The following is a 26559-nucleotide window of genomic DNA, read 5'->3' on the forward strand; positions in this document are numbered from 1 at the left end:
AATAACTTTTCACGCTAAATTAGATATTCATTTCTATAATACATCATGTAGACATGTAGACTCAAGACATTATCCAACCAATAAATTAAAGCACAGTATTGGTAACCCGACCCATTTTGGTTCCAGACCCTCAGTTTGGGAACCTCTTATTTTAATGTATTTTTATGACTATGAAGTTGAATTATCTATACATATACAACAAATACCACATGCATTGTTGTAGTATCTGACTCAAATGCAGGGTATGTCACTACTGATGCTCATCATATCAAGGACGCAGCACAAGCGCATGGAATAGTCTCCTGGAGAGTGTCCTTGTTAAAAATCTAAACACACACACACACACACACACACACATAGACTAAGCTTGCAACTTCCAAAATGGAAGCTGCTTGAGGGAAGTGTTTTCATCTTTAATCAAGAGGCAGGCAGTTGGCCGTTTACCACATGACTGAGTTTGTATTTCGGGTAGTCAACTGGATGTACAGTATATTTCAATGTCAAAACAAATTATTAGTTTTACACTAGAAATATTACCTTACGCTACCTTACAAGAAACAAATAGTACTGTACCAAAAATACTGTTGTACTCCGGAACACCACTTTCAAACATTGAAATGAATTTAAACAAGCCACATATTCAATATTAAAGTGTGATTTTTTAAGCACAGGTACTTTACATTGTAATGTCCACTTGTTGCTAGGCAGAGGACTCCGACCTAGCTGCCCCTATAGGCCAATGAACATTTTTATCATAATAAAACCACGCCCACAAAAGACAGAACCAGGAAGTCATTCAAAGTATAACAGCACCGAAGAGACGAGGTTCACTCATTTTGGAACTACGGGTAGCTTCTCCCGGTCTCTTTCGTATCAGAACTACTTTTTTTTTTAAGTCGGCCCCTTCCCCTTTAAGACGGCATGTGGTCCACATCACCTCGCCCCCGCTGCCTCTGGAGCTGCACGCTTTGAAAGTTAGACCGGGGAATTAGCGCTAACAGTGGGGAGTGGAGACCATAGCCGGGGAAGCACACACAACCACACAAGACGGGAGAGTGAGGTGGTGGGGGGGTTTGGTGGTAGAGATTGGACGGCTGTTTTGCGTGGGAGGGGTCCTGTGATCACAACAAAGGAAACACATGATGAGTGGACGGCTGTAGAAATGGGAAAGAGAGGGAGGTGATGTCAGCTTGCAGGACTGGTGCTGATGGTGGTGGTCTACCCTCTTCCAAGCCCGACCATGCTGCCTGCATCCAGGACGCTGCTTTTCCTCTTTGTGACGCTGCTGGTGCTGCTCCTTATCGTAGATGATATCTCACAAGTGGAAGAAGAAGCTGCGTAAGTAGCCTGCAGTCATTTGTCCATCCATTGTACTGTTTTGTGTGTGTATGTGTGTGTCTATTGTGTCCATCAGGTTGTTTCCTTTTTGAGGTTCACAGTCCATTAAGCAGTTGCTGGAATTGCTTTGTTTTTTAGTTTTTTTTAGTTCAATGTTTGTGGCTTGTTTCTGCATTTGCTATGCAGAAGCCGATCCAGGAGAAGTGCTGGCCGGGTCCCCACGGGTTAGGCTATTTGTCTTGCAGCAGCTTGCATCTGGGATAGGCTACATTTCCACTCTTAAGAGGAGAAAGGAAAGAGGGGGGCAGCAGACTTGTGTAAGGGGGAGCGGCGGGTTACCCTTTTATTCTCTCTTTTTCCTGAAATGGAATTTTTAAGTCTCACACACACACACACACATACATGTGTGCCCCATTTACATTTTTCACTATTGCAACAATTCTTAATTTAGCAAAAGCCAATTCCACATCCCACTCACTCTTGTTAGGGATGTTCACATTTCCCCCTTTTAGCAAGAACGTTTTGTTATGAGTGCAAAATTATTGGGTTGTGATTTGTCATGGGAGAACAAATGGACACACTTTCACCGCAGCCTGAATGCAGCTTAATACAATTACTACAGCAATAGGGGATGTATTTAAAAAAAAGACTGAACTGAACTGTGACAAAAAATAAAGCTTAACCATACAGATAGGGTTCAGATATTAGTTTTATTCCATTAATAATGATGGCTCATTTGTTTTGCTCATGTGTTTCCTTCATTCTATATGACTAAACTGTTTATTCTGCTATTCCAGTGGCAATTTTTCAGAATTATTATTTTGTAGTCAGGAGCCTCATTATTAGCATATATGAAAGAGCCAGCCACAGCAGCCTGGTAACACACTGCTGTGGGATGGCTCCTCAACCAGGAGTTGTTGTAAGTGTTCATTAGTGTTGAGGTCAGGACTGTTTAGTCTCTACTTCATTCTTTCTATTGCCAGATTCTGAAGGTAGCGTCTAATGAACACGACACTGTGGGGCAAGCGTTATGTGGTACCTGATTGGAATTTGAACATGTGTTGTGTTCAGCCAGGGGTCTAAATTTTGCATATTATAGATGAATACTCGGGTCAGAGTGTGGAGAAAATGGGGAGAATGTTACCTATCTGATTGCTACCACAATACTGTATAGCATAACACTTTTTGGTGGAGGTAGTGTAATGCTGTGGGGCGGCACCTCCATCTCAATGCAAAGACATATCAATATTATATTCTGCAACCACACCATATCTCCACAACACTTCATCAGAGACGACCCACAGAGTTTGGGTGTAGAAAAAAAACAACATCACGCCACCTAAACACATAAGGGATCAGCTTACAGATGCGGTTCATACCAGAATGACCAACACAACCACAACTCTTAAGAAGCCACCCCACAGCAGTGTGTATCTAAGAGAAGGTGGAGTTCTTCGTGTCCTACTGAAGCCCCTGAGCGGTCGTTAAAATAATAAGCCATTATATGTTGAAATAATTGCTGATTATATCCCACGGATGAATTAGAAACATCCCTTCAATATAATGTAGTGTATTGTATAGCCGCAATAATAACCTAATCACTGCTTGAGACAGCTCTTCTATTGGATCCCTTTAGCTTTACTGTATGTAGGTGTACCTAATGAAGCGACAAGTATGTAAGTGTGAATGCATAACCACTGTCCTCTGCTTTCCGGTTAAAGGAAAGCCGCCTATCAATATAATGGGGCTCCATTAGGGTTACATTTCTCCTCATTACATCAGCAAGCGGCCCCACAGTGGATTGGTCTAAAAATACCTGCTCAATGCGTGCCTTTCACCTTCATTCGTTCTTAAGGAAAGACAGAGTACACCATGGCTGGGTAATGCAGTTTATTCCTCATTGCAATCGGATCCAGGAAGTATTTTTAGCACCGTAGCATTATCGAGCATTAGATTCATAACTGGATGTGAATTGTTTCTTGTAGAAATACCGGACAGTCAAAGATGAACCTGCACCGGCTCATCCCGAAACCACACAGGTTTGAAATTCAGTTATGTCCACATACGCACCTGCTTATATATTACAAAATGCAATTTATATACGCACTCTGTTGATGGAATGTAGTTGCCACTTCAATGTCATTTTCATCCTTGAAAAAAGCCAGCGACAGTCGTTCTCACGGAGTATCTCATTATGGTTTATTTGGAGGAGGCCACTGCTATGCCCGCCAAGACGGCAGCGTCCTAGAGGACATCTGCATTGACTGGAATCTATAATGGCTGAATACCATATTTCCGCTCTTTGTTTCTGGGAGCCTTTATTTCTTCAGCTGCTCATAGGGCAAGGCGTTGGGAGGGCAAGGGAGTGGGGCTTTATTCATTTAAATCAGGGGTCTCAAACTCACGGCCCGCGGGCCAAATGCGGCCCGCAGGATGCTAGTTTGAGGCCCCCGGCCTAGTTTGATATGGATGCCATATGGTTTCATGAACCCAGAAATGACAGCTTAAAGCTGTGTGCACACCGCACACAATTGATGCGATTTTGCCCTGCCCATACGCAAGCGAACGAGCCCGTCTGTTTTGCTTTTTCTCTCATCATCCATGACTGAGATCAAAACACTAAAAAAATGTTTTGTTTTGTTTTTTTAAACCTGATGCCGCCCAGCCTCACCCAGACCCTAGCTCCAGTGGCCCCCAAGTAAATTGACTTTGAGATCCCTGAATTAAATAATACAGATTTCCAGTCCACTTATAATTACTCATTAAAATAATAATGCAAAAAACAATGAATGTTTTTTTTAAGGTCAATGTTGAAATGTTTAGGTTTTTAAAGGCCATTGTAAATGCCAGCTTTACAGATGCCATGTTTGCTGTGTAGGCAGTGTGTGTTGATGTCAACTGGTGGGGGGAAGGAAAGCGTCAGTGTAATTTCCCCTATTATTAGCATAATAAATAAAGGTTTTATTCCAATGTTCTGACTGAGTGGAGGCCACCATATGAGGACATTTTCAAATTATACCCTCTCACTAGTCTTTTAGTGTAGTATAGTACATTGTGTTGAATACATGAAACTATTTTATTGTTAACATATTTAAAAACTACATAACAATACATAGATACATAATACATACCATATCGCTAGAAGTATAGATAAATGGGTATCATTTATAAATGTGTCTGATGCAGTAAAGCCGCCTGTTGTATTGCTGTATTTTGCAATCAATCTTGTGTCCACATTTAGAAAGACAATGGCACACACTGCAAGCACTTCACTACCAAGACTCGGTATAATAAACCCTCTGCATCGGGCCTACAATAACACTGCCAAGGTCCCATCATCCAGCTGGACCTTCAACAAGACCCTCTCCAAACTCATCAGGTAGTCCATCGCCTCAGCGGGGTTGTTTCCTTCAATCCCATCTTCACAAACATCATTTGTATTTTTGCAGGAAGAACATTCTCAGATTCCTTGACCCGGAGAGAGACATCTCGATCCTTAAGGGCTCGCTGAAACCTGGAGATATCATCCACTATGTGTTTGACCGCCACAGCACTACAAACATCTCAGAGAATCTCTACCGTCTTTTGCCAACCATGTCGCCAATGAAGAACCAGCACCACCGGCTGTGTGCCATCGTAGGAAACTCCGGCATCCTGCTCAATAGCAGCTGTGGACCACAGATCGACTCTCATGACTTTGTTATCAGGTATTTCTTTTATTAAGGTTCAACTTACACAATTAGGATTTATTTGTTCTGCTGTGGCCTAATTCATATCTGGGTCATGGTTGCTTCACGAGAGGACATAATTCAGACTGTGGATAGAAGTCAACCCATGTGACTGCAGCATAGAGACGCATATAAGATTTAGTATGTTGATTTGAGCCTGATGGAACCAAAATCCACCAACTGATAAGGTATACACACATGCTTTTATATATAGTAACTATAGTAACTACACGTCCAGTTTGGACACGTTTGCATGAGGGACTTTGTCCATACTTTTGACTGGTATTTTAGTATTGGTATTTTACGTATATCTAGAATATATATACATTTTTATATCTAGGGTATAGACACTAAATCAGAATAGGGCTTAAGTTCACATCAAGTTTTTATTTGGAAATACTTGCAAAACAACACAACACACCATGTGTGTTTAAAAAGCAATAGCAAATTAATTTTCGGTTTATCTCCCGTTCCTCAGGATGTAATTTGCATCGACATAATAAGACCGTTACAGGACCTCAGAGTTGTTGCTCATTGAGGTTTTAGAGGAAAACTTCCTATCATCCCGTTCCTCATGTGAGACATGAACACATCTTTGTCTATTATTATTATTATTATTGTTGTTGTTATTAACGTTGTTAATGTTGTTACACCAAATAACTACTTTACTGGCGTAGTGACACCTCGCCACATCACACAGGCTACCTGCTAGCTAATGTTAATGCTTCATGTAGTTAATGCTAGCGTTTGTTTCTAGGTTGCTATGTGAAATTAATGCCCCCAGGAAGGAAGTTTTGGTATATGCTATAAGTACTGCAAAATACTGTGTCACATGTTCTCATGAATGTGCCTGTTGTTGGAGGTTTTGGGAGGTGTTTTAATAGCAGGCTTTGTCTGCAAAATAGGTGTGTCCTATTACCCGCATTAATTAGCTGCCTCTTTTTTAGCTGTTTTTATATCTTTAGACCCCAAAGAAAAGAGAAAGACAGGAGTCTTCATGTCTCACATAAGGATTGTGGATGATGGGCATTTTTCCTGTTTAAAGGTGTTTATATAATTAATAAAAGATTGAAAATCTAAGTAATTAAAAGCAGGATCATATACAAAAATACATTAATCCCTCGTTTATCACGGTTCATTGGTTCTGGACCCGACCATAAGTGAATTTCCACGAAATAGCATTCAATATTAATAAACTGAATATTTTTGTAATTTATAACTTGCTAAATACAGTTTTTAACATTTTTTGAGCCCTGTAGACATGAAATAACACCCCTATAGTCACCCTTACACACATATAATTCTTATTTTCTACCACATTGCGCAGGGGACACAGCCGCCACTAGCCTTGCCAATTTAGGTATTGTAAACATCAGCGTTTCAAATGGAGTGAGGAAGAAGGACAAAATAAGAAGCCAAAAAGTTACTACTTCCACACAGAATGGGAGAAGACATTTTTTTTCACTCTATCTTGTTGTACATGCCATTAACTGACTCCATCATCAACATCATGTTTCATCATTGTAACATTAATGATACCTAGCACCCAGAAAACTACAAAAACTTGTCTTTCAATATTTTTTCATTAACAATAGGCCGTAGTCAGGAAACAGACATCATTTATTAATTCAGTTATTTTTGAAAACTGCAACAGAGTGAGCGAGGGATGTTCAATCCACAAATGCAAAGACTCAGGAGTCCCGTTCCCATTTACTATAGGTTTCTGTGTATGTGTGAAACCGTCAGCCGCTTCTGATTAGGGTTTGGCTTTTAGCAAAAGAATAGCAGATTGAGCTATTCATCACTATTTATATCTGTCAATGGAGGAACTATAAATCTGCCTGTGATGCAAAACTAGAAAGTTGGTATTCTTTGAGCATGTGGACTCAAGGGAACACCAAACGAAACATCTGTTGTAAAGATGTCTGTGTCACTACCCCCCCCCCCCCCCCAGCCCCCCATCCTACTGATTGATTGCTTGCTGGGTGAAAAAAGGCCACAGCCTTTTTATGCAGTTATTTTATTCCTACATTGATCACTCTATGCAATCCTTTCTCTTCTTCTGAATGCTGATTAGCAGAAGTCATGACTGTTGTCAACTCGTTCGGCATGATAATGACGGTTCGGGTTTGACTGTAATGGTTGACCGAGGGCATACAAAGGGGATGTGGGCTTTTTTAATAAGCCGAAGAATGTACTCTGCTATTCATGTGTCACACGCCGTGATAATCTCTACTGACAGTATTTGGGGTCCTTGTCGTACAATATTATGACAACAGGACTGTTGTGACAGTGTGTCACCCTTGATGAGGAAACTCAGCTAAAACTGAAAAGACTGGCTTCAATGGCTGTACATTCATGTTGTTAAATCCCAGTTATTCATAACTGCCACTTTAATATAAATAACCTAAAGGACTCCATAATCCACAAGTCAAAGCCCACGGTACACTCATGCACAAGCACAGGCGCACAGAATAGACATTGAGGGTGTCATGATACAACCTGAATATCAGCAGACACTGCTATCAATATGATATTAGCATGCTTCATACATACTCTTATTAGTTTGTAGTATGGCATGTTACATAATGCTCAATCAAGAGAACAATAATCAGTAGCAGTAGGCATGAGGAAAAACTTTTTGGGTATAATTTAATCCAATCTAATATAGCAAGGTTCAAGGTCCTCAATTAAGCATTTAAACTCGAATTTGCTAACCACCGACAAGGGCTGGTCATCTTTTCTATGATAGCTAATGACTTCTTGTCCTCCCATGGGAGTTTGTCACGCTTTTCTAATGTGTCAAACAGCGCTGGATGATAATAATGATTGGTAACTTCCCCAGTGATGAGAATGAGGTTCTCATTGGGAGTGACCAGGATGGATAGGATCAGGAACAAGTACATGAGAGGGACATTACATGTTAGAGGCCTTGGTGATAAAGTCAGAGAGGCCAGACCGAGATGGTACGGACATGTCCAGAGGAGAGAGAGTGAATATATTGGTAGAAGGATGCTGCCAGGTAGGAGGCATAGAGGAAGACCAAAGAGGAGCTTTATGGATGTAGTGAAGGAGGACATGAGGGTAGTTGGTGTAAGAGAGACAGGTGCAGAAGACAGGGTTGGATGGGAAAAGCCAAATGAGAAGGAAGAACAACTTCCCCGGTCCCACAAGAAACTTTGTGCTTAACAAGTGTTGTGGAATGTCTTTATCAGACTTTAACAAAAAATACACCCCGAGTATTAGGGCCACATCGAAGAAGAAAAAAATCAGAATATTTAAGATTTTTTTTTTGTAAATGTACTTTTTTTTAGATTTACATGAACAATGTCGTAAAAAAAATTCTAGTCTAAAAAAGTCTAAACTAGTTATAGTATTATGAGGAAAAATTCCGAAATTTATGAGAAAAAAGGCTGTAAATTTCAAAGAATAAAGTCGTAAATTTACAAGAAAAATGTTGTAATATTATGAGAATAAGAAATAATAAATAAGAAAGTGACTTAGTACTCGGAACAAGTCACCGGTGAATCACAAGGGAGTCATGGGAGTGACAATTTATCAAAGTGGCACTAAAGTCAGCTATGTGAACCACTACTCTACCGGTGTCATTGAATGGTAAACTTGCTCTACAGGTGCAACCTGGCACCAGTGGAGGAATACTCTCACGACGTGGGCTGCAGGACCAACTTGGTGACCATGAACCCTTCAGTGGTGCAAAGGGCCTTCCAGGACCTCATGGACGATGAGTGGAGGGAGCGCTTTCTACGGCGGCTTCAGAGCCTTAGCGGCAGCGTACTGTGGATCCCGGCCTTTATGGCCAAGGGGGGAGAAGAGCGTGTGGAGTGGGCCCTACGCCTCATCCTGCAGCACACTGTGAATGTACGCACCGCTTTCCCTTCGCTGCGCTTGCTCCACGCTGTCAGAGGGTAAGATGCTCTTCTTGTGTTTTTACAACTACAATGTTCTCCATTATTTGACTTCACCTCAAATTTTTTTGCATGTTTTAGTCGTCAGCCAAAATACTAAGCTTATTCATTGTGTGAATGCCCTTCAAGGGCCTTTTTTGTTTGTTTGTCTCCAGACATTGCCACCATCTACTTTAATTAGCTTTTCAGAGCCCTCGTGAGTTTTGTTGACTGTCCTAAAATAGCCATTTCATTAACTCGTGTCTGAGTAAAATATCAATCTATGGTAATGGTAATGGTTTTATTTCATTTGAACATGCATCAGATTACAATTGAGTGCATCACATAATCAGTTCACAGTTCCACATGTCCAAAAGGAGTAGGACGAAGCATTCATTCATTAATTTTCTACCGCTTTTTCCTCACGAGGGTCGCGGGGGATGCTGGAGCCTATCCCAGCTGTCTTTGGGCGAGAGGCAGGGTACACCCTGGACTGGTTGCCAGCCAATCACAGGGCACATATAGACAAACAACCATTCACACTCACATTCATACCTATGGACAATTTGGAGTCACCAATTAACCTAGCATGTTTTTGGAATGTGGGAGGAAACCGGAGTACCCGGAGAAAACCCACGCATGCACGGGGAGAACATGCAAACTCCACACAGAGATGGCCGAGGGCGGAATTGAACCCTGGTCTCCTAGCTTTGAGGTCTGCGCGCTAACCACTCGAGCACCGTGCCGCCGGTAATCCATTCATCCACCTATTTTTTGTACCGCTTATCCTCGCGGGGCGTGCTGTCTTCGGTTGAGAGGTGAGATGGCCGAGGGTGGAATTGAACCCTAGTCTCTTAGTTGTGAGGTCTGCACTAGGAAGAAGCAAAGCTTATTAAATCCTACCCCTCAATCTGGTACTTTTACAATCAGTAACTGTTACATTTGTTCACTTCCTGCTTTCCATAATACAGTTTAAGTTTTTTTTTTTTTTTAATAATGCACCTCGTACCGAAGTACGAGGTGATTATGACCATACAATGACATAATGGGTACCATAGTAACTGTCAATATAGTGATATATATAGCACATCATGACTGGTTCAAGACTCTATGGGGGTTTCCTGTGCATTTAAGTGATTCTTAAAGACTTGACACTGGGGCTTTCTAAATAGCACAGATGATGAACACATTTTTCCTCAGTCGGATGTTTTGTTGTCTTCATTATTGGTGTTGATTTCTGTTCTTTTGAGACATTTATGCAGCTGTCATTGCCTTGAGGCTGTTGCCTTTTTGTCGTTCCAACTGTTTTTGCCTGTCTCCCTCTCATTATGACCACCCTGTGGTCATGCTGTGCATCCTTCTTCCTTCCCCTCATTAAAAACACACCCCTGCCATTTTGCATGACATATGCAGCAGTTTTTTTGTTTTGGCGGGGGGGTAGCAAAGCGTTATGATTTTTGTCATTAACTGTCTGTGTGCACAGCATTTTTACTCCCCTCAATTGTTCTTGCAGATGAAAGCCAAGGCCATTTTTGTCTACTAGGCTGTGAAATAAGTGCATTTCCAGCATTTCAGCAATACTGAAAGCAGGCATCAGCTATTATGTGAACAGCAAACTGCCTAAATCTTTTCTTTTTTTTAATACACTTGGAGAAAACAACTCAGCAGCAAACCCAATAGCTCACCTTCTATTATACACAATCACAGCCCAGGTCGGTAGCATAATTTTTCCTTGAGGTCCCTTGAATTAATAACAAATGTGTTAGGAACTGAATCAAATTAACGCATCACATAATGAACAAAGCTGCTCCTCAGAAGAGCAAAAATTAATATTTTCATTAAAGTAATGCAACATAGAACAGTAAGCGTTAAATAAAATTAACAAAAAAGTTGTGATATTACAAGAAAAAAATTGAGAAATGAGTTTTTACAGTAATATGAGAACATGTCCATAATTATATAACAATAAACACAACTAAGTATAGTTTTACAACCATGATGGTGTACTGGCATACACTTATGGCTTTCCTGGTAGACAGAATGGGTTTGATTCCCCTATCCCAGCTGTCTTCGGGCAAGAGGCAGTGTACACCCTGGACTGGTCGCCAGCCAACCACAGGGCACATATAGACAAACAACCATTCACACTCACATTCATATAGGTAATGTTCATTAAACAACAACAGACAAATTGTATTTGGAGGACAAGCCATAATTCGTATAAATGACACTCGAAAAAGTTTGTACATACCCGAAGTAATATCCACTGTGGGACAAAAATGAGCTCCAAACTAACTGCACTGCTCGTTTGTTTTAAAAAAACAAAACGAAATGGCACGGTGATGGGGATAAGTCGCATTTGGAGTCAGAACACGAGAAACTACGAAGGATAGTTCTAACTAGCTTGTTAGTTAGCTGTGGCTAACTAATTCAATAAGGTCTATAAGTTACCATCTTCTTGCTGAAGGTTGGAGGTCATGGTTCGCCGGTATCACTGGTTTTCGGCTCTTAACTCACAATTCAAATTGAAAAAGAAACAATTCATATAAAAACAAACCAAGTTGCTCCTCTGCTCAGCTCCAGTACTTTCTTCTAACTCTTTTAATTGCAACATTGAAAAGCAATATTTGTGATTTAACCCACCAACAGTTTGTATAAAATTCTACTTTATAGTACCATCAGAGTATTGCTGAAACATGTGGGTAGGGACAAGCACAGCCTCCTTTGTTGAGGTAATTACACCTACCACCCCCCCAGCTTGTTAGAATGCCAAATTACCTGCTGCGGTATTGGATTTTCAACCTGTTTGTCCTTCATGGCACATGAACCGCTATAAATAACACAAGCTCTGCATGAACAATATTACATTCTAACTTTAACAGCCAGAAAAGCAAGAAGTATGAGGACACAGCATGGATGTTCACTAATGAACCGGCAACTAGCAAGCGTGATAAAGCGATCAATTGGCCATGAGAAGCTGTTCCTACAGGACAGTATTTGGCATCACGCTGCTTGTAGACAGAGAGGGGGCGGTGTGATGCGTGTACACGTCCATATGTATGATGATCAGGTATAAGAAAACCTATATAATCGAATATGTCTCCTTATGTCTCCTTGTGCTATTTGTAGACCACACTAATGACAAAAGACACATTTTGCCTCAAGCAATCATGGCGTGCCATTCATTTATCAGTGGGACGCAGGGAAGATTCTGTCGGCCAATCACCACATTGCAATATTTGTAGCTCCACCCCTTGGGTACTATGCAACTTGGCATAACAGTGCCAGAAATGCTTATTATTGCATTATATATTATATATTTTCATATTTATAGGGTATATTATTTATACTGTATGTATTAAGCTATTTTGTACTTTACATTTGATTGAACTAGTTTATTGCAAGTTTATAAACTTAGAATAAATTGAATTTGCACTAAAGGAAAACTGTAATTATTAACAATGATTATGTGAAACATGAACACAAATGGCACGGCGGTCTAGTGGTTAGCGCACAGACCTCACAGCTAGGAGACCAGGGTTCAATTCCACCCTCGGCCATCTCTGTGTGGAGTTTGCATGTTCTCCCTGTGCATGCGTGGGTTTTCTCCGGGTACTCCGGTTTCCTCCCACATTCCAAAAACATGCTAAGTTAATTGGTGACTCCAAATTGTCCATAGGTATGAATGTGAGTGTGAATGGTTGTTTGTCTATATGTGCCCTGTGATTGGCTGGCAACCAGTCCAGGGTGTACCTCGCCTCTCGCACAAAGACAGTTGGGATAGGCTCCAGCATATCTGCGACCCTAGTGAGTATACGCGGTATAGAAAATGGAGGGATGGGTTTCACATAAGAATTATGAATAATGGGCAAAATTTCCAAAAAAAAAAAGTGCAGTTCCCCTTTAAGGGTGGAGTCATATAATCCAATAGTTTACAAAAATACATCTTAATTTGGTTTAGTTCTTTCATGTTTAGAATCCACAACCAAATTAATGTTTTTTTTTGGTCTTTGTTGTTAGGTACTGGCTGACCAACAACATCCACATCAAGCGTCCCACCACGGGTCTCCTCATGTACACCCTGGCTACCCGCTTCTGTGAGGAGATCCATCTTTACGGCTTCTGGCCATTTCCTCACGACCCGCAGGGCAAAACAGTCAAGTACCACTACTACGACTCTTTAAAATACGAATACACCTCCAGCTCCAGTCCTCACACCATGCCTCTGGAGTTTAGGACTCTGAGCGCTTTACACCGACAGGGGGCACTGCGGCTTCACACTGGGAGCTGTGATGCAGACACCATCCTGCAGAAAGAGCTCCAAAGCACATAGCTAAGTGGAATCTCTCCATGGAAACACTTCCTGGTCTAACCGCAGTGGCAGCATTCCTTTAAACAACTTGAATTAACATATTTTATTTGAATGCAGTGACTTTTTTTTTTCATGTCTGCCTTGTAAAAGTCGGTTAGCTCGCACAAAAACAGTTCACTGTGACGCACATGCTTAAGTCCAAACAGATCCCTACTTTCAGAGGGTTCCGCCTGACTCAAATTCAGTGTGATCAAGTTCTTGTTACCTTGGGGAGTCAAATGAAGAAAAGACAGAATGTAGTATTATACGCCGCCCCTTGAGACACAAAGCGGACACAATGTGGGATTGTAGCAGCTGTTCACACAGGACTGTTTGCACAAGCTTTGCCAATAGTCAACTCAGTTAGCCAAGAACACCAGCTCTTCCTCTTCACCGTAGGAGGTTAGCATGCTATTTCTTTATGAATGTATGAAAGGTCTATATTCGTAGAAATACAAAAAAAATGGCCCCTACTGTGCTTTAAACAAATTATCTTCTTAACTTAATTCATCATTTTGGGTTTATGTGGATAGTGTGCCTATTGTAACCAATATAGGCTACAGTATTTAAGTATTTAACCAGGTAAGCAAAAAAAAATACAATACAAATTTAATTTTGCAAGACAAAAAAACAGCAATTTTACTATAATAATTATATACTTTGTGAGAATTATTAATACATAAAATAAAAAATATATATAATATTTTACATGAATACATTTCACGTAAATAAATGTGAAATATTATTATACTGGAATAATCGTAATATTTGGAATTAAAGGCATAAGTTTGTGACAAAAACATTGTAATTTTAGCATAATATGAGAAAAAAGTCACACTATACACAACAATAAAGGTGTAATTTTGCGAGAATATTTTATTATCTTACAGGACTAGTTTATTATGATGAATTATTCAGCATATTATCAGGGTGTATATGAACATGCAAAGCATAATCATGCTTAGCTTTTGTGTAAACAACTTTAATATATACCGGTAATCATTTTATTAAATAAATAATAATTTACAGGGTTTTTTTCTTACATTAAATTAAACATTGTACAAAAAAAGTTGCAATATTACAAGAATAAAGTTGTAATATTGTCAGAAAAAAACTGACAAGATTTTAAAAGTTCTACTTTTACAAGAATAATGTGGTAATGCATTCATCCACCTATTTTTTTGTACCGCTTATCCTCGCGGGGCGTGCTGGAGCCGAGAGGCGGGGTACAAACCTGGACTGGTCGCCAGCCAATCACAGGGCACATATAGACAAACAACCATTCACACTCACATTCATACCTATGGACAATTTGGAGTCGCCAATTAAACTAGCATACATGTTTTTGCTGTAGAACTTTAAAATTTTTGAATGCAGTTGCAACTTGAAACTCTTAAAAAACAACAATATGAATGTCTTGTATGTAACTCTAAATTATAACGGAGTTGTATAGCTTTTTATTATCTTAGGGTTTTAGGGTTTAATTTTAAATAGTATGTTTTTGCAAGGTAGTATGAAGATAAAGGTTAAGAAAAATATTAAATGAATACTTTATATTTGGTAGGCTCCTGCCATGTGACGTGTAAGTAGAAGTGTTTTTGTGACAGGATGCGCCTGTTGAGTTACACATGGCCTCAATGCACTGGCAGTTAAGTTAATAGACATGAACGTTCCACAAAGGACATCAGCAGCCCAACGGTGGTGAATGGCTCTTTTTGTGGAACTTGTGGAAATCTCGGCAGTTCCTTTAATGACAGTTTGGTGAGGTTTGGGGTTGCTTTTTCTTTATCTGTATTATCCTAATTCCGGTAAATAATATAATTAGGCGTGATTCACTTTCCTTGAAACATCATGTTGAATAATAATGAATGTATCTCATTCAATTGAATTGTGCAGTTACGACAAGATGAATGTATTATTGTGCGAGAACTTCAAACGTGGTTTTATTATTACAGAGACATGGGAACTGAGTCTACAAGCAAACCAAGCAAGGATGCGTTTCAAAAGCATTCTTTCCTTTGTTCCGTATAGGACTATGGAAATAAGCAAGAATCTTCAGTTATTTTACTGGAGGAATTGTAGGTGGACGCAGTGAAATTTCATTGGATAAACAGGATGGATAAACAGGGTTTTTCCACAGTTTCACACACTTGTGACACCTTCAACAAAGCAGCATTATCTGAATGTTCATTAAAATATACATTAGGCTATGATGCAATACTGTGTGAAACAGCAAGTGTGTATGCTGAAAATGCATTATATACACCAATAAACAGGATGTAAAACACAGGTCATTTTCAAACCAAAACTGAAAATGAAACTACTGCAGTGATGATGCATTGATGATGTTGGGTTAAAAAAATGTATCTGCCAAAGAAAGATGTGACTGAATACAAGATCAATGTCAATAAGTTAGAATGAAAACAGAAGGTCACTTAATAAAAGAGCTTTGCAGAACCTTAGCTCACAATGGTTGATGATGTCAATCGTTGTACATGAATACAATATTTAATAAAGGAGCTGTCTTTGACAAAATGTCATTTTGGTCATGTCATGTTTTGGTTGGTTGGTTGGTTGGTAGTGGGAAACAACAGTCGGAAACTGGAGGTAGCAGAGATGAGGATGCTGAGGTTCTCATTGGGAGTGACCAGGATGGATAGGATCAGGAATGAGTACATCAGAGGGACATTACATGTTAGAGGCCTTGGAGATAAGATGGTTGGGACATGTCCAGAGGAGAGATAGTGAATATATTGGTCGAAGGATGCTGCGTTTAGAGCTGCCAGGTAGGAGGCATAGAGGAAGACCAAAGAGGAGGTTTATGGATGTAGTGAAGGAGGACATGAGGGTAGTTGGTGTGAGAGAGACAGATGCAGAAGACAGGGTTGGATGGAGGAGATTGATTTGCTGTGGCGACGCCCGAAGGGAAAGAAGAATGTTGGTAGTGGGAAACACATCTAGTGTGTAGAGCTGCAACAATGAATGATTGTTAATGATGTTTTTTTTATTTTTAAAAGTAAATATCATCTGATTTTTGTGTCTTAACTTCCTTAGCCATCCATGAATGCAGACCTGTCTTTGTGTTGTAGGCAACATATTCAAGCACATCACCTTTGACTTGAGCAAACAGTGATCAACAGTTTTTGACTCTTTTCTGATATGTTGCAGATAAGGCTGTCCAAAATGGTGTCTTCATGACGGTATATTAATTTGATTACTTAATTATTAGCGTCATTAACACATGTGCATCAAGTGTCCCCACAAAGTCACACAGAGCTCTTATACATTTATTCTGACCTGAACACATCAACAGCAGTGCAATTCCAAAACAATATACACAGTGTATATCTCCAATTCACAAACATCTCTTGTCAAGCTCATTCTGGGAACAACACTTCATTGTCGTTTGTCATTCTCGTTAGCAGACATGCGTTCACTGACACTCTGAAAATCACAACAATGTCTTTACTATGCCTTACGCTTGTATGTGTGGTCTGGCTAAACGGAAAAATTAAGGAAAACAGGAAGTGGATATCTGTATCTCTTACTAATGTAACTTTGCGAAAGTGCATGTATTGGATTGGTATAAAACCATAAAACTTCGTTGTTATGTATTAACGAGCTACCTCTTTTTAGCTGTTTTTGTATATTTTGAATAAACATAAAAGAGAAAGATGTGTTTATGTCTCACATAAGGATTGTGGATGATGGGCAAAATTTCCCAAAAAGTGCAGTTTTCCTTTAAAGTGTGATTTAAATGTTCTGCTTACGGATACGAATGTTAAGCAAATGCATTATCAGACGTGTGGTATCTTTTTCATTAAGAAAAGGTTGTCCAATTAGTATTTTGTGTCTGTATTCTAACTTACATAGTTTCCAAAATTTTGTTTATGTTGTACAAGTAAGACATGAAAAATGGTGGAAATTCTGGAGAGTTCATAAAGTCAGAATTAAATTCTTTGGATTTGCCCCAAAATTGAATCATTAACTGCACTCATAAACACTAAAAGAACAAACAAAAACAAAGCGCATTACTTAATCTTACACGGACCAGCCTTTTGTGACATTGGCCAGTGTTTTAAATCAAAATAAGACAAATTGGATAAATCACAATCATACATAGCAAACAGTGGTACAAATACCCAAATATAGTCTTTTCATATATGCAAGCTACAGCCGACATAGCAGCACATTATAAATACAGAACCCAGTACAAAATATAGGCTTACCCCATCTATTATAACAGAGAGCCTTGCACAGTAAATATGCACATAAGACTTGTTAGTTAAGATTTGGTATGAAAGTCAAGTTAAAATTGAGTGCAAATGTTTATGTTTATAGTGTGTTGTACTTTTGTTGCATGTGGACAGAACGCCTATTGAGCCAACAACGATGAGTGCAAGTCGACAACAAACTGTTCTGTTTTTGAAGTAATTCATCCCCAATCAGCCCGAGTGGCATTTGAGAACGCTCAGGTGACTTTAACATGACAAAGAGGTTAGGAAAAAAATTGCGATGTGTTGATAAATGCTGGTTAAAGGTCACTGCCAGGGCTTGGCAAAAAATAGTAAGAGACGTCTCACGAGCTGATCCATGATGAAACAAGGTGGTCAAATATTGGTCCATGGTGGATTCACCTGCAAAGACACAACTCTTGTTACTGGTTTCATAAAGCGAGACAGAAGTATGCAAGTCCTATCTGAGGGGACGGCAGGTAAATAACAGGACGCCATGGCTTCCCTTTAGGAAACGCTTGTGCGTTAAGAAACAATGGAAAGGACGGAAGGGTGAAACCTTGTGTCAACGCCACTGTTTCTCTACAACTTGTACTATATTTTGTCTGTCTACAGATTTTCTATGCTTAAAAAAACATACACTGAAGGGCACAGAAGAGTTCGCCACAAGTTCCCCACCTCTAGTTCAAACAGTAGCTAAACCCAAGCCTTGTTTGTCTGTTTACAAGGCAAGCTCAGGCAGAAAAATATTTTATCTGTCAACGGCATTTCACACGGGACTGTTTTTGTGAAGATGAATGTGAAATATCCGCCAAACTGCGGCTCGAGCCAGAAGCAGCGCACTCTTGCCAGAAAAGGTGCATTAATGTCGGACATGCTGTGCATCCACAGAAGTAATGAGAACTACCAATGTCTGGAACACGAAAATGTGTAATAACCACAGTTCCAATACCGATGTTATGTCAAGATTGTCTGCACGTCTGGCTTCTGAGCTCCATGGCACCAGCAGTGCCTGTGACAATGTGTGTCCGACAATGAGTGCTCCTCCTTGGCCAGGAGTGGTTGGAGGCAGCACCCACACATTTTCAGTTCATACCAGTTCATATACATACAAATTTCCCCACTGAGGGACGAATAAAGGCATATCTTAATCTTAAGGCATATCTTAATACACGGTTCATTCACAAGTCAGGGGTCTCCAGCCAGTAGCTCATGAGCTGCCAGTAGCTCCTAAACCCTTTTCAATTAGGTCTTCAAAGGCCTCCAATACCCACAAAATTAGAAAGTGGGGTTCGCAGTAGTCAGGAAGTACTTTCGGAGCACTCTGGTGTGCGACCAATCACAGTGCAGTGGCCGTGCCCAGAGGCAGGCTGTGACTGTAATAATTTTATTTGAATTTTTAACAGGCCATTTTGGCGAGAAGTATACAGCTGGAATAGGTGCAGATTCTGGAAGATCTTGAAAGTTCTCTGTGCGGGTTATTGTATGTAGCTGCTCTATCTGAGTCTATAACTCAATACAAAGTGTTGAAAAATGAGCACAATAGGTCCCCTTTAACAATACATTACATAACTGTGTGTGTTTAGCCACCTAAAATTGCAAATCACGTTGCTGTGTGTAGTTGTTTTGACATTACGACTCGGAATGGTGTTTGAGCTGGTGACGCCCCGTAATTCGTAGCCAATATAGTACGTCTCACTAAGGTACACTACACTTGAGTAGCATTTAGTGCAGGGGTCTCAAACACGCGGCCCGCGGGCCAAATGTGACCCGCAGGACACTAGTTTGAGGCGCCCGCCTTGATATGAAAGTTTAATGTTAATGTTCTCAAATATCTTAATTTTTATTTTTGTACACAAAATAAGATGACAAATAAATAAACAAATCAAGAATAAAGAAAATCAATCAATCAGTAATAAATAAATAAATATAATAATAATAATAAAACGGCAAATAATAAAAGAGACCACATATAGTTGGTGGGTAGACAAATTATTTTTTTCAGATTAAAATGAACAAAGCATTATTAGTGCCCTGTAGACATGACAAAAAACGACTATAGTCACATTTATACTCTTTTTATTTACAACATATTGCGCAACTGCAGGCTCTTGAGACACATGCTAACTCGCAAACTAGAGAGCTAGCGACCTAAACAGTAGCCTTCAAGTTATTTCCTTTAAACTTAAATAGCCAAAAACTTACCACTTCCACACGGATAGGGAGGATAACTATTAACAGTTATTTAACCTTTAACATGAACATTAATCAAACGTAATAATTTTTTCTGGGTACATGAAACCATACAGCATCCATATCAAACTTGCGCGGGCCGCACTAACATTAAACTTTCATATCAAGGCGGGGGCCTCAAACTAGTGTCCTGCGGGTCAGATTTGGCCCGCGGGCCGCATGTTTGAGACCCCTGATGTAAATGCTAAGCTCATGTTAAGAACAAACCTGTAATTGACATCAAATAGAGTGGAATCGTCTTCATCGTCATGCTCATCGTTGAGCGGCGCCATCTCGACTCTCTCTGCTGGTGTCGTTATAATGTCATACTTTCGGGTTTTACGGATTTTCCTCCCAGATCTGTTCACAAAAAAAATAACCACATGATTACAAATGATTGCATAAACAAAAACTACTTAAAGACTACCTGAACAGGGTTTAATGTATGCACTATTTATCCTGGCCTTAACTTGTATAGGTGAAAACATTAAATACCACATACAAATGACATTTTAACTATTACAATGTTAAGCAAAATGATGCACTGAAGAATAAGAAAAACGAGAAAATTCTAGGCTTGTAGGAATATTATTAATCGACCGTGACCTTTCCTCTTAGCCTCACTAACGTCACATGCAGTCAACACAATCACATGCTCGTAATTGATTCATTTCTCCAGGAATTTGATGCTTCACACAAACAAGAAGTAGCATAATAACAATAAGAGATGTTATCATTTTCTCTATGGTTTTTATCTTACCTGACCACTTTGACTAGCAGGCAGGTTATGAGAGCAGCTGTCAACACGCAGGTAAGAATGACGACCACTTTGAGAGTGGGAAGGTACGTCATTAGGGTCGACATTCGGGTTCCGACGGCTGCGTGAGTGTCATTGTTGTCATTGTCAGTGTTGCTCCGGTCGTCCTGGAGGCTGACGGATGCTGTTATTGTTGCGTTCAACGGCGTGGCGGGAGATGACAGACTTTGGGGTTCGCCGTCGATGCTCCAAAACGCCGTCGCCAAAATAAAAGTTAAAGCAAAGTAAAATCTCGCCATGTGTCCACCAAAAATGAGTAGGCTGTTTAATTGTCCAAAGTAGCACAAACGCGACGACAGCTGTCACATTATAGATGAGCGAGTTGTAATTTTACTCAATATAAAACTGCAGGACAAAGAGAAACATTAGGTGTCGCACGCCTTAAAAAAAATAAACCTCTTGATCGTAGCTACCATTTGCTTCCGAAATGTTGCGTCTTTTTAAGCGAGTTGAAGCTATAACTTCGTGACTGCATTGCGAATTAGAGTGGTGATTTGGGATAATCCTACACCGCCTCCTACGGAAAAGCTTAGCGGGACCGCCTTCTTGTTCCTGGCTTGCCATTGACGCCTTCATGGAGCCTCGGAATCGCCATGATCTCATCACTGCTGTCATCAGTTTGACGTCACCATCGAAAAAAAAAGAAACAATTAAAGCCTACACACTGATTATGCATTTGCAATCAAACAGAAATTTGCCTTTACAGCCATAATAATACACAGTTTAGAGCTATACATTTTATAATATGTTTATTGTTGTTTATTATTTACTGCTGAAGATACTGGCGTGTTACTTATGCTTTAGGTTAATTGGCGGCTCCAAATTGTCCATAGGTATGAATGTGAGTGTGAATGGTTGTTTGTCTATATGTGCCCTGTGATTGGCTGGCGAGCAGTCCAGGGTGTACCCCGCCTCTCACCCAATGACAGCTATTTAGGGGGCTTGTGTCAATGTGACAAAGGTGGAGAGAGCACACACACACGCCCCTCAATGAGATGGAACTACTTAGTACTACTTATTTTTAGGGGTGTCACAAGACACCCAACTCACAAAACGAGATGATACACGAGATTGGGTCCACGAGAACGAAACAAGCATTAATTTTAAGAAAAGTACACATGTACACAACCATTCACAGTCATACCTATTGACGATTTGGAGTCACCAATTAACCTAGCATGTGTTTGGAATGTGGGAGGAAACTGAAACACTCAGAGAAAACCAAAATGTGTATTAAAAACTTTAAAATGATCTGTCAATGGTACACTTACTGGTATTATAGATAAAAACATCTACCTGGGATAATTGCAATTAATTATGAGTTAAATATTGACATGTGATTAATTAATTGATTAATTGTGATTAAATATTTTTAATCAATTGACAGCCTTAAGCAAATTGTATTTTATTTAACATTTATGTTGTTGGATATTAACTAACAAATTTAAATTAATATATATATATATATAATATTAATAGGCCAATATAATATTATAATATTATATTATAATATAACCCAAAGCCGCTTTGCCCTGAAAACATTACCGTGTGGATAGCCCCTCAGAGTAGCGCGAAATACTATTCCACTTTGTGTTCCTTTGTCTTTCTTTAAGCTGTAACATACTACTGTGTACTCGTCACAGTTGTTCTGCTGTAGTATCCAAATAGATCATTACTCAGTATAACTAGCATTGGAGCTGCCTTCATTGCAAAACTGGGGCATTGCACAACCTTTTAGTCTATTTAGGTCATCCAATAGCTTCCACTTGTCCACTTTCCGTTGTATAGGAAAACCCACCAGATGGCAGCAAAAAACAACTACAGACAGTATTTTTCCATGTCTAATAGCAATTTGGGAAGTTTTTAAAAAATATATTTACATCTGCATTAAAGAAAAGATCACTTCTCTAAGGAGGAACTAACTAAACATTCAGATATGTCTGTGCAAAAAAAAGAAAAGATACAATGAGGTTTGACTGTTCAAACCGGTTTTGCAGTTTGTACTAATCTTAAAAATTCTCAGTGAGCCATCATTAGTTGTTACTACAAAGTGCTAAATTGTTTGCCAAGCTTTAAAACACATAACTTGATTGTGTTGTTGACGTTTTGTATGTCTGTTGAGTTTTTTAAAAGTCGAAATGTAAACATGCTTATATAAACTGATTAACATAAACCTACAAAAACACAGCACCAATTGATGTAATCCTGCTGGTGTTAGTTTTGCAAGGCACACCCTCTCACAACTGTGTCAGTACTCCGGCTATACAAGGATGTATTTCCATCTAGAAGCTTTGTAAGCGTCTACATATTAATTTCTGTGTGGGTCATGCAAAGTAACCTGGCACATATGTAAGGTGAACATTTCTCTGTTGCAACCTGCTCTACCAGTCAATGAGTGAAGCTTTGTTCACTCCACTTACAGCAGCTACATTTGTACACCCCTCCCTTACCCAATACTCTTGTTGCTAGGCGGCAGATCTTTTTAAAGAAATCTTCCTGTGTAGTGAGCATGCGCTGCAATGTTGAACAGCTCATTGGTTACTGAAGGGGGGTGGAGTGCATACTGCAAACTGCATAGACCAGCAGCTACACAAAGGCTGCACTGACTGGAATTGCCTAAAGTTTGCCAGCTTTGGTTTGTCTCTTGTTGAATTCTAATACAAACAGTTCAAAATGTTCACGCTTGAATGGTGAATAGGACTGATGGAAATGTTCAAATCCAAACACACCCATGACAGATTTCTTTCCTAAGATCGTAGATTTGCCAGTGTCAATGCCAATCATTGTTAGTGATGATGATCAAACTGATTTACTTGATACTACGTATATCCTGGTGATAGATTGCTGTTTGATTGACGGACAGGCATAGTCACCAATTTATTAACTATTGAGAATTCTGTCAGTTGTGCAGGATTAATTGTTGATTAATTGTGTCTGGAAACAACTGATGCAAAATGGCAGTGCACTTTTGAGTTGGTTCGTCTAGTTCAGGGGTGCTCACACTTTTTCAGCATGCGAGCTACTTTTAAAATGACCGAGTCAAAATGATCTACCCACTACAAAAATGCAAAACATCTATTTATTTTCAAATGTATTGAGGATTATTTGTACGTACAATGTATGTTGATGTACCTTACATAACCAAATGAGCCAATATTGCAAAACACACATAATTAACTATTAAAATTTTTTGTAATTACCTGAGTTTACTTTGGTGACTTGCACTGAATTGAACCAGCCAGGGATGCATAGTCCGGACAGTAGCTGCTGATAGCCAGCCTCAAGCACACTTCCAAATGTTTATCAGTCATGGATAATATCCGTATCATAATATCCGTATAATATTCCATATCCGTATGGAAGTGATATGTTTTTTGCCTTTTTACTTGGTCCAGCTCCTTCACTCATTTTAGTGGCTTAAAATCTCGCAATTCGCCGACTAGCTTAGCACTTTGCATCGTTGTTTACGCATGGGCGGTGACCTAAAGGTCAAAATTCAGTTGTCATCTGACTGGTTGTCCTGTATGTCAATCAAGTAACGGGGATGGATGATAGGCTGACATCGTAAGTTCTGCTGCACTTAGAGACGTTGTTTGATTTGATTGGTCGCCCGAAGGGCAACATTCAGTTGTCATCTGAATGGCTGCCCTGTATATCAATCAAGTGACGGCATTGATGCTGGGATGATATTTTTTTAATGTCACGCCGCGATCGACCAGCGATCGACCAGTACCACCTCCGCGATCGACCGGTAGCTCGCGATCGACTTAATGAGCACCCCTGCTCTAGTTACTCTCAACTAGCTGTTTAAAGAAGACAACATGACATCCAACAGGGGATTCCAAAGTGTGAGGCACCAGAAAGGGGAGTAAAGAGGGGAAAAAATCCAGCATATATTCCAGCTTTGCTAAAAAGAAAACTGAACTGATATTTTAGTTCCTACAGGGACAGAGTCAGCAGAGTAAGGGATTAACAGAAAATGCCACAAAATATTCACCAGAAAACACATTTTACAAGGAGAGCGTCCAACCATATTACAGTCTCTGTGCAGAGAGGCTCATTGTGCCAGACTTTGAAAACCTCTGTTGTACTGTTTAAGTTGAGTGACATCCACTACGAATTACTATGCACATCAAGAAGCACTGATTTGACCTATGCCACACATGCATTGAAAAAGAGTTTTAGAATACAGTGAAACCTCAGTTACCGTCTGTCCCAGTTAGGATGTTTTCCGGTTAACATTGAAAATTTACGCCACAATTTTCGGTTTGTGTGCATTCTCAGTTTAGCTTACAGTATGGTGTGTGTCTTGTTAATACACTGCATGAGTCCAAGTGTGTTCTAAATATACTTTTTAAAATCACAAAATATCACATACATGATGTCATCAAAAGTTGACTGACAATTATTAGCACAAAACATGTTTTTATGGTTGTATAATTATACTTTTATATGCATAAAACAATTCCAAATGCATATAAATGATGAATGAAAGAGATAAATAAAAGTTTAAGGTTGCTTTAACCTTAATTGAAGATGTGAGTGTTCCCAAAGACACAACGTGGAAGAGAGATCAACCACCATCGGTTTTCAGTCACGTCAAGAATTACATCTCCAATGAAAGTAAAAGTAACCTTAAATATTCGCCCCTTTCATTCATAATTTATGTATATTGTAAAACTACAACAACTTTTTTGGCTTCCTGGAACTGATCAATTCGACTTGGATTATTTCCTATCGGAAAATGTAATTGGTTAATGTCATTTTGGTTAGAGTTGGACCTTCTAGTTTATAAGCTAGCAAGATACCGAGACAGCAGGCTAGATACCTAAACTTAAGAAATCAACAACGTACCACTTCCTCACAAGATTGGAGGATAATTTCTTTTCCCCATTCTATCATGTCAGAGATGCCTTGGCTGACTCCAGTCTTAAGGTAATGTCTCAATGTTTTGTGTCATTATTGACACCATGTGACCATAACACTACATATTAGGTGAATTTCAATTTGTTTTGACTGATAGACCATAGTCTACCACGAAACAGTGTTCATATATGAATTATTTCCAGGAAAAATGCAATATAGCAAAAGAGAGATTATTGTGATATTGATATATTGATATTGAAAGGGATGACTGTCTTTCCTTTGAAACATTGTAATTAACATTGTGTTTTCAACAATATCAACAGGTCACCATTGTAAATCTTCAAGGTAAAACTATTTTAGATAAATATTTATCTTACTTCTGTCTAAAAAAAAACCTAATGTTCTCCATTCAATTGAGGTGCCAGTTGAATTGCATGAGTAACCTCCAAAAAGTATTTTATTTCAATAAGGTTTCAAATGAATTAGCATAACAAAGGTCTCCAAAACATGGGACTTTTAAATGTTCTATGTAATTTAGCTCAAATTAGAAGGCTTCTTACTGACAAAATATGGCTTTTACATAACAACTTAAAGCACTCAATATCATTCTAATATCAATTTTCATGTTCAAACTTCAAAAAGTAAAAAAATTCTCTAAAAATATGCAATTAGCTTGAGGTGGCAAAGTGTTTTGAGGGAAAAAAACGAACTGTTCGCCATTTTGAATCTAAAAGGCTACCATTTTAACTTGTTACCCAAGTCGTTTGGCGCCCAACTGGCGAAAAAAACAATTTACTTTTAAAATGTATAACTCAATAACATGAGCTTATGTTTTTAAAGTTGTTTTGGCTTGAAGGGGGTATTAAGAGACGACGTTTTCATACTATAGCTGGCGGCCATTACTAGCTAAACGAGGAAGGAGAGGAAGTGGAGGCTTGCTTACGTTGCAAGCAAAGTGGGCAGAGCCGCTAAAGGATATCAGCTCCGGGAGAGGCAGAGAGGACGGCACACGCAACACAGGGAGCAAGACGACCAACATGGAGAGGAGCTCTCGTCCAGCGATGCCACCGAAAAAAACCCCGATATT

General features: G+C 39.4%; 2 protein-coding genes across 2 annotated transcripts; one reads left to right on the top strand and one right to left on the bottom strand.

Annotated features, from left to right (window-relative positions):
• The first annotated feature begins 807 nt into the window (after positions 1-807).
• st8sia2 (ST8 alpha-N-acetyl-neuraminide alpha-2,8-sialyltransferase 2) lies at positions 808-17027 on the top strand. The gene is made up of 6 exons (XM_058076664.1): positions 808-1338; positions 3324-3377; positions 4580-4717; positions 4788-5045; positions 8699-8992; positions 12992-17027. The coding sequence occupies exons 1-6, from the start codon at positions 1208-1210 to the stop codon at positions 13302-13304; spliced, it is 1188 nt and encodes a 395-aa protein (XP_057932647.1). The 5' UTR covers positions 808-1207; the 3' UTR covers positions 13305-17027.
• Positions 15753-22167, bottom strand: fam174b (family with sequence similarity 174 member B). Its single transcript, XM_058076666.1, has 4 exons — positions 22152-22167; positions 20550-21211; positions 20018-20149; positions 15753-17959 (listed from the first exon to the last, which is right to left on the bottom strand). The coding sequence occupies exons 2-4, from the start codon at positions 20843-20845 to the stop codon at positions 17956-17958; spliced, it is 432 nt and encodes a 143-aa protein (XP_057932649.1). The 5' UTR covers positions 20846-21211; positions 22152-22167; the 3' UTR covers positions 15753-17955.
• Between the last annotated feature and the right edge of the window lie 4392 nt (positions 22168-26559).

The sequence above is a fragment of the Doryrhamphus excisus genome, chromosome 6 (assembly GCF_030265055.1).
Source record: "Doryrhamphus excisus isolate RoL2022-K1 chromosome 6, RoL_Dexc_1.0, whole genome shotgun sequence".
In the NCBI taxonomy this organism is placed as follows: domain Eukaryota; kingdom Metazoa; phylum Chordata; class Actinopteri; order Syngnathiformes; family Syngnathidae; genus Doryrhamphus; species Doryrhamphus excisus.

What these genes read in the sequence shown, in the direction of transcription:
- st8sia2 (XM_058076664.1), top strand. Translation starts at nt 1,208, where the DNA reads ATGGTGGTGGTCTACCCTCTTCCAAGCCCGACCATGCTGCCTGCATCC. An exon ending in TCTCATGACTTTGTTATCAG is followed by an intron (nt 5,046 to 8,698) that starts GTATTTCTTTTA and finishes CTTGCTCTACAG; the next exon opens with GTGCAACCTGGCACCAGTGG. An exon ending in TTGCTCCACGCTGTCAGAGG is followed by an intron (nt 8,993 to 12,991) that starts GTAAGATGCTCT and finishes CTTTGTTGTTAG; the next exon opens with GTACTGGCTGACCAACAACA.
- fam174b (XM_058076666.1), bottom strand. Translation starts at nt 20,845, where the DNA reads ATGGCGAGATTTTACTTTGCTTTAACTTTTATTTTGGCGACGGCGTTT. An exon ending in CTGCTAGTCAAAGTGGTCAG is followed by an intron (nt 20,150 to 20,549) that starts GTAAGATAAAAA and finishes TTTTGTGAACAG; the next exon opens with ATCTGGGAGGAAAATCCGTA.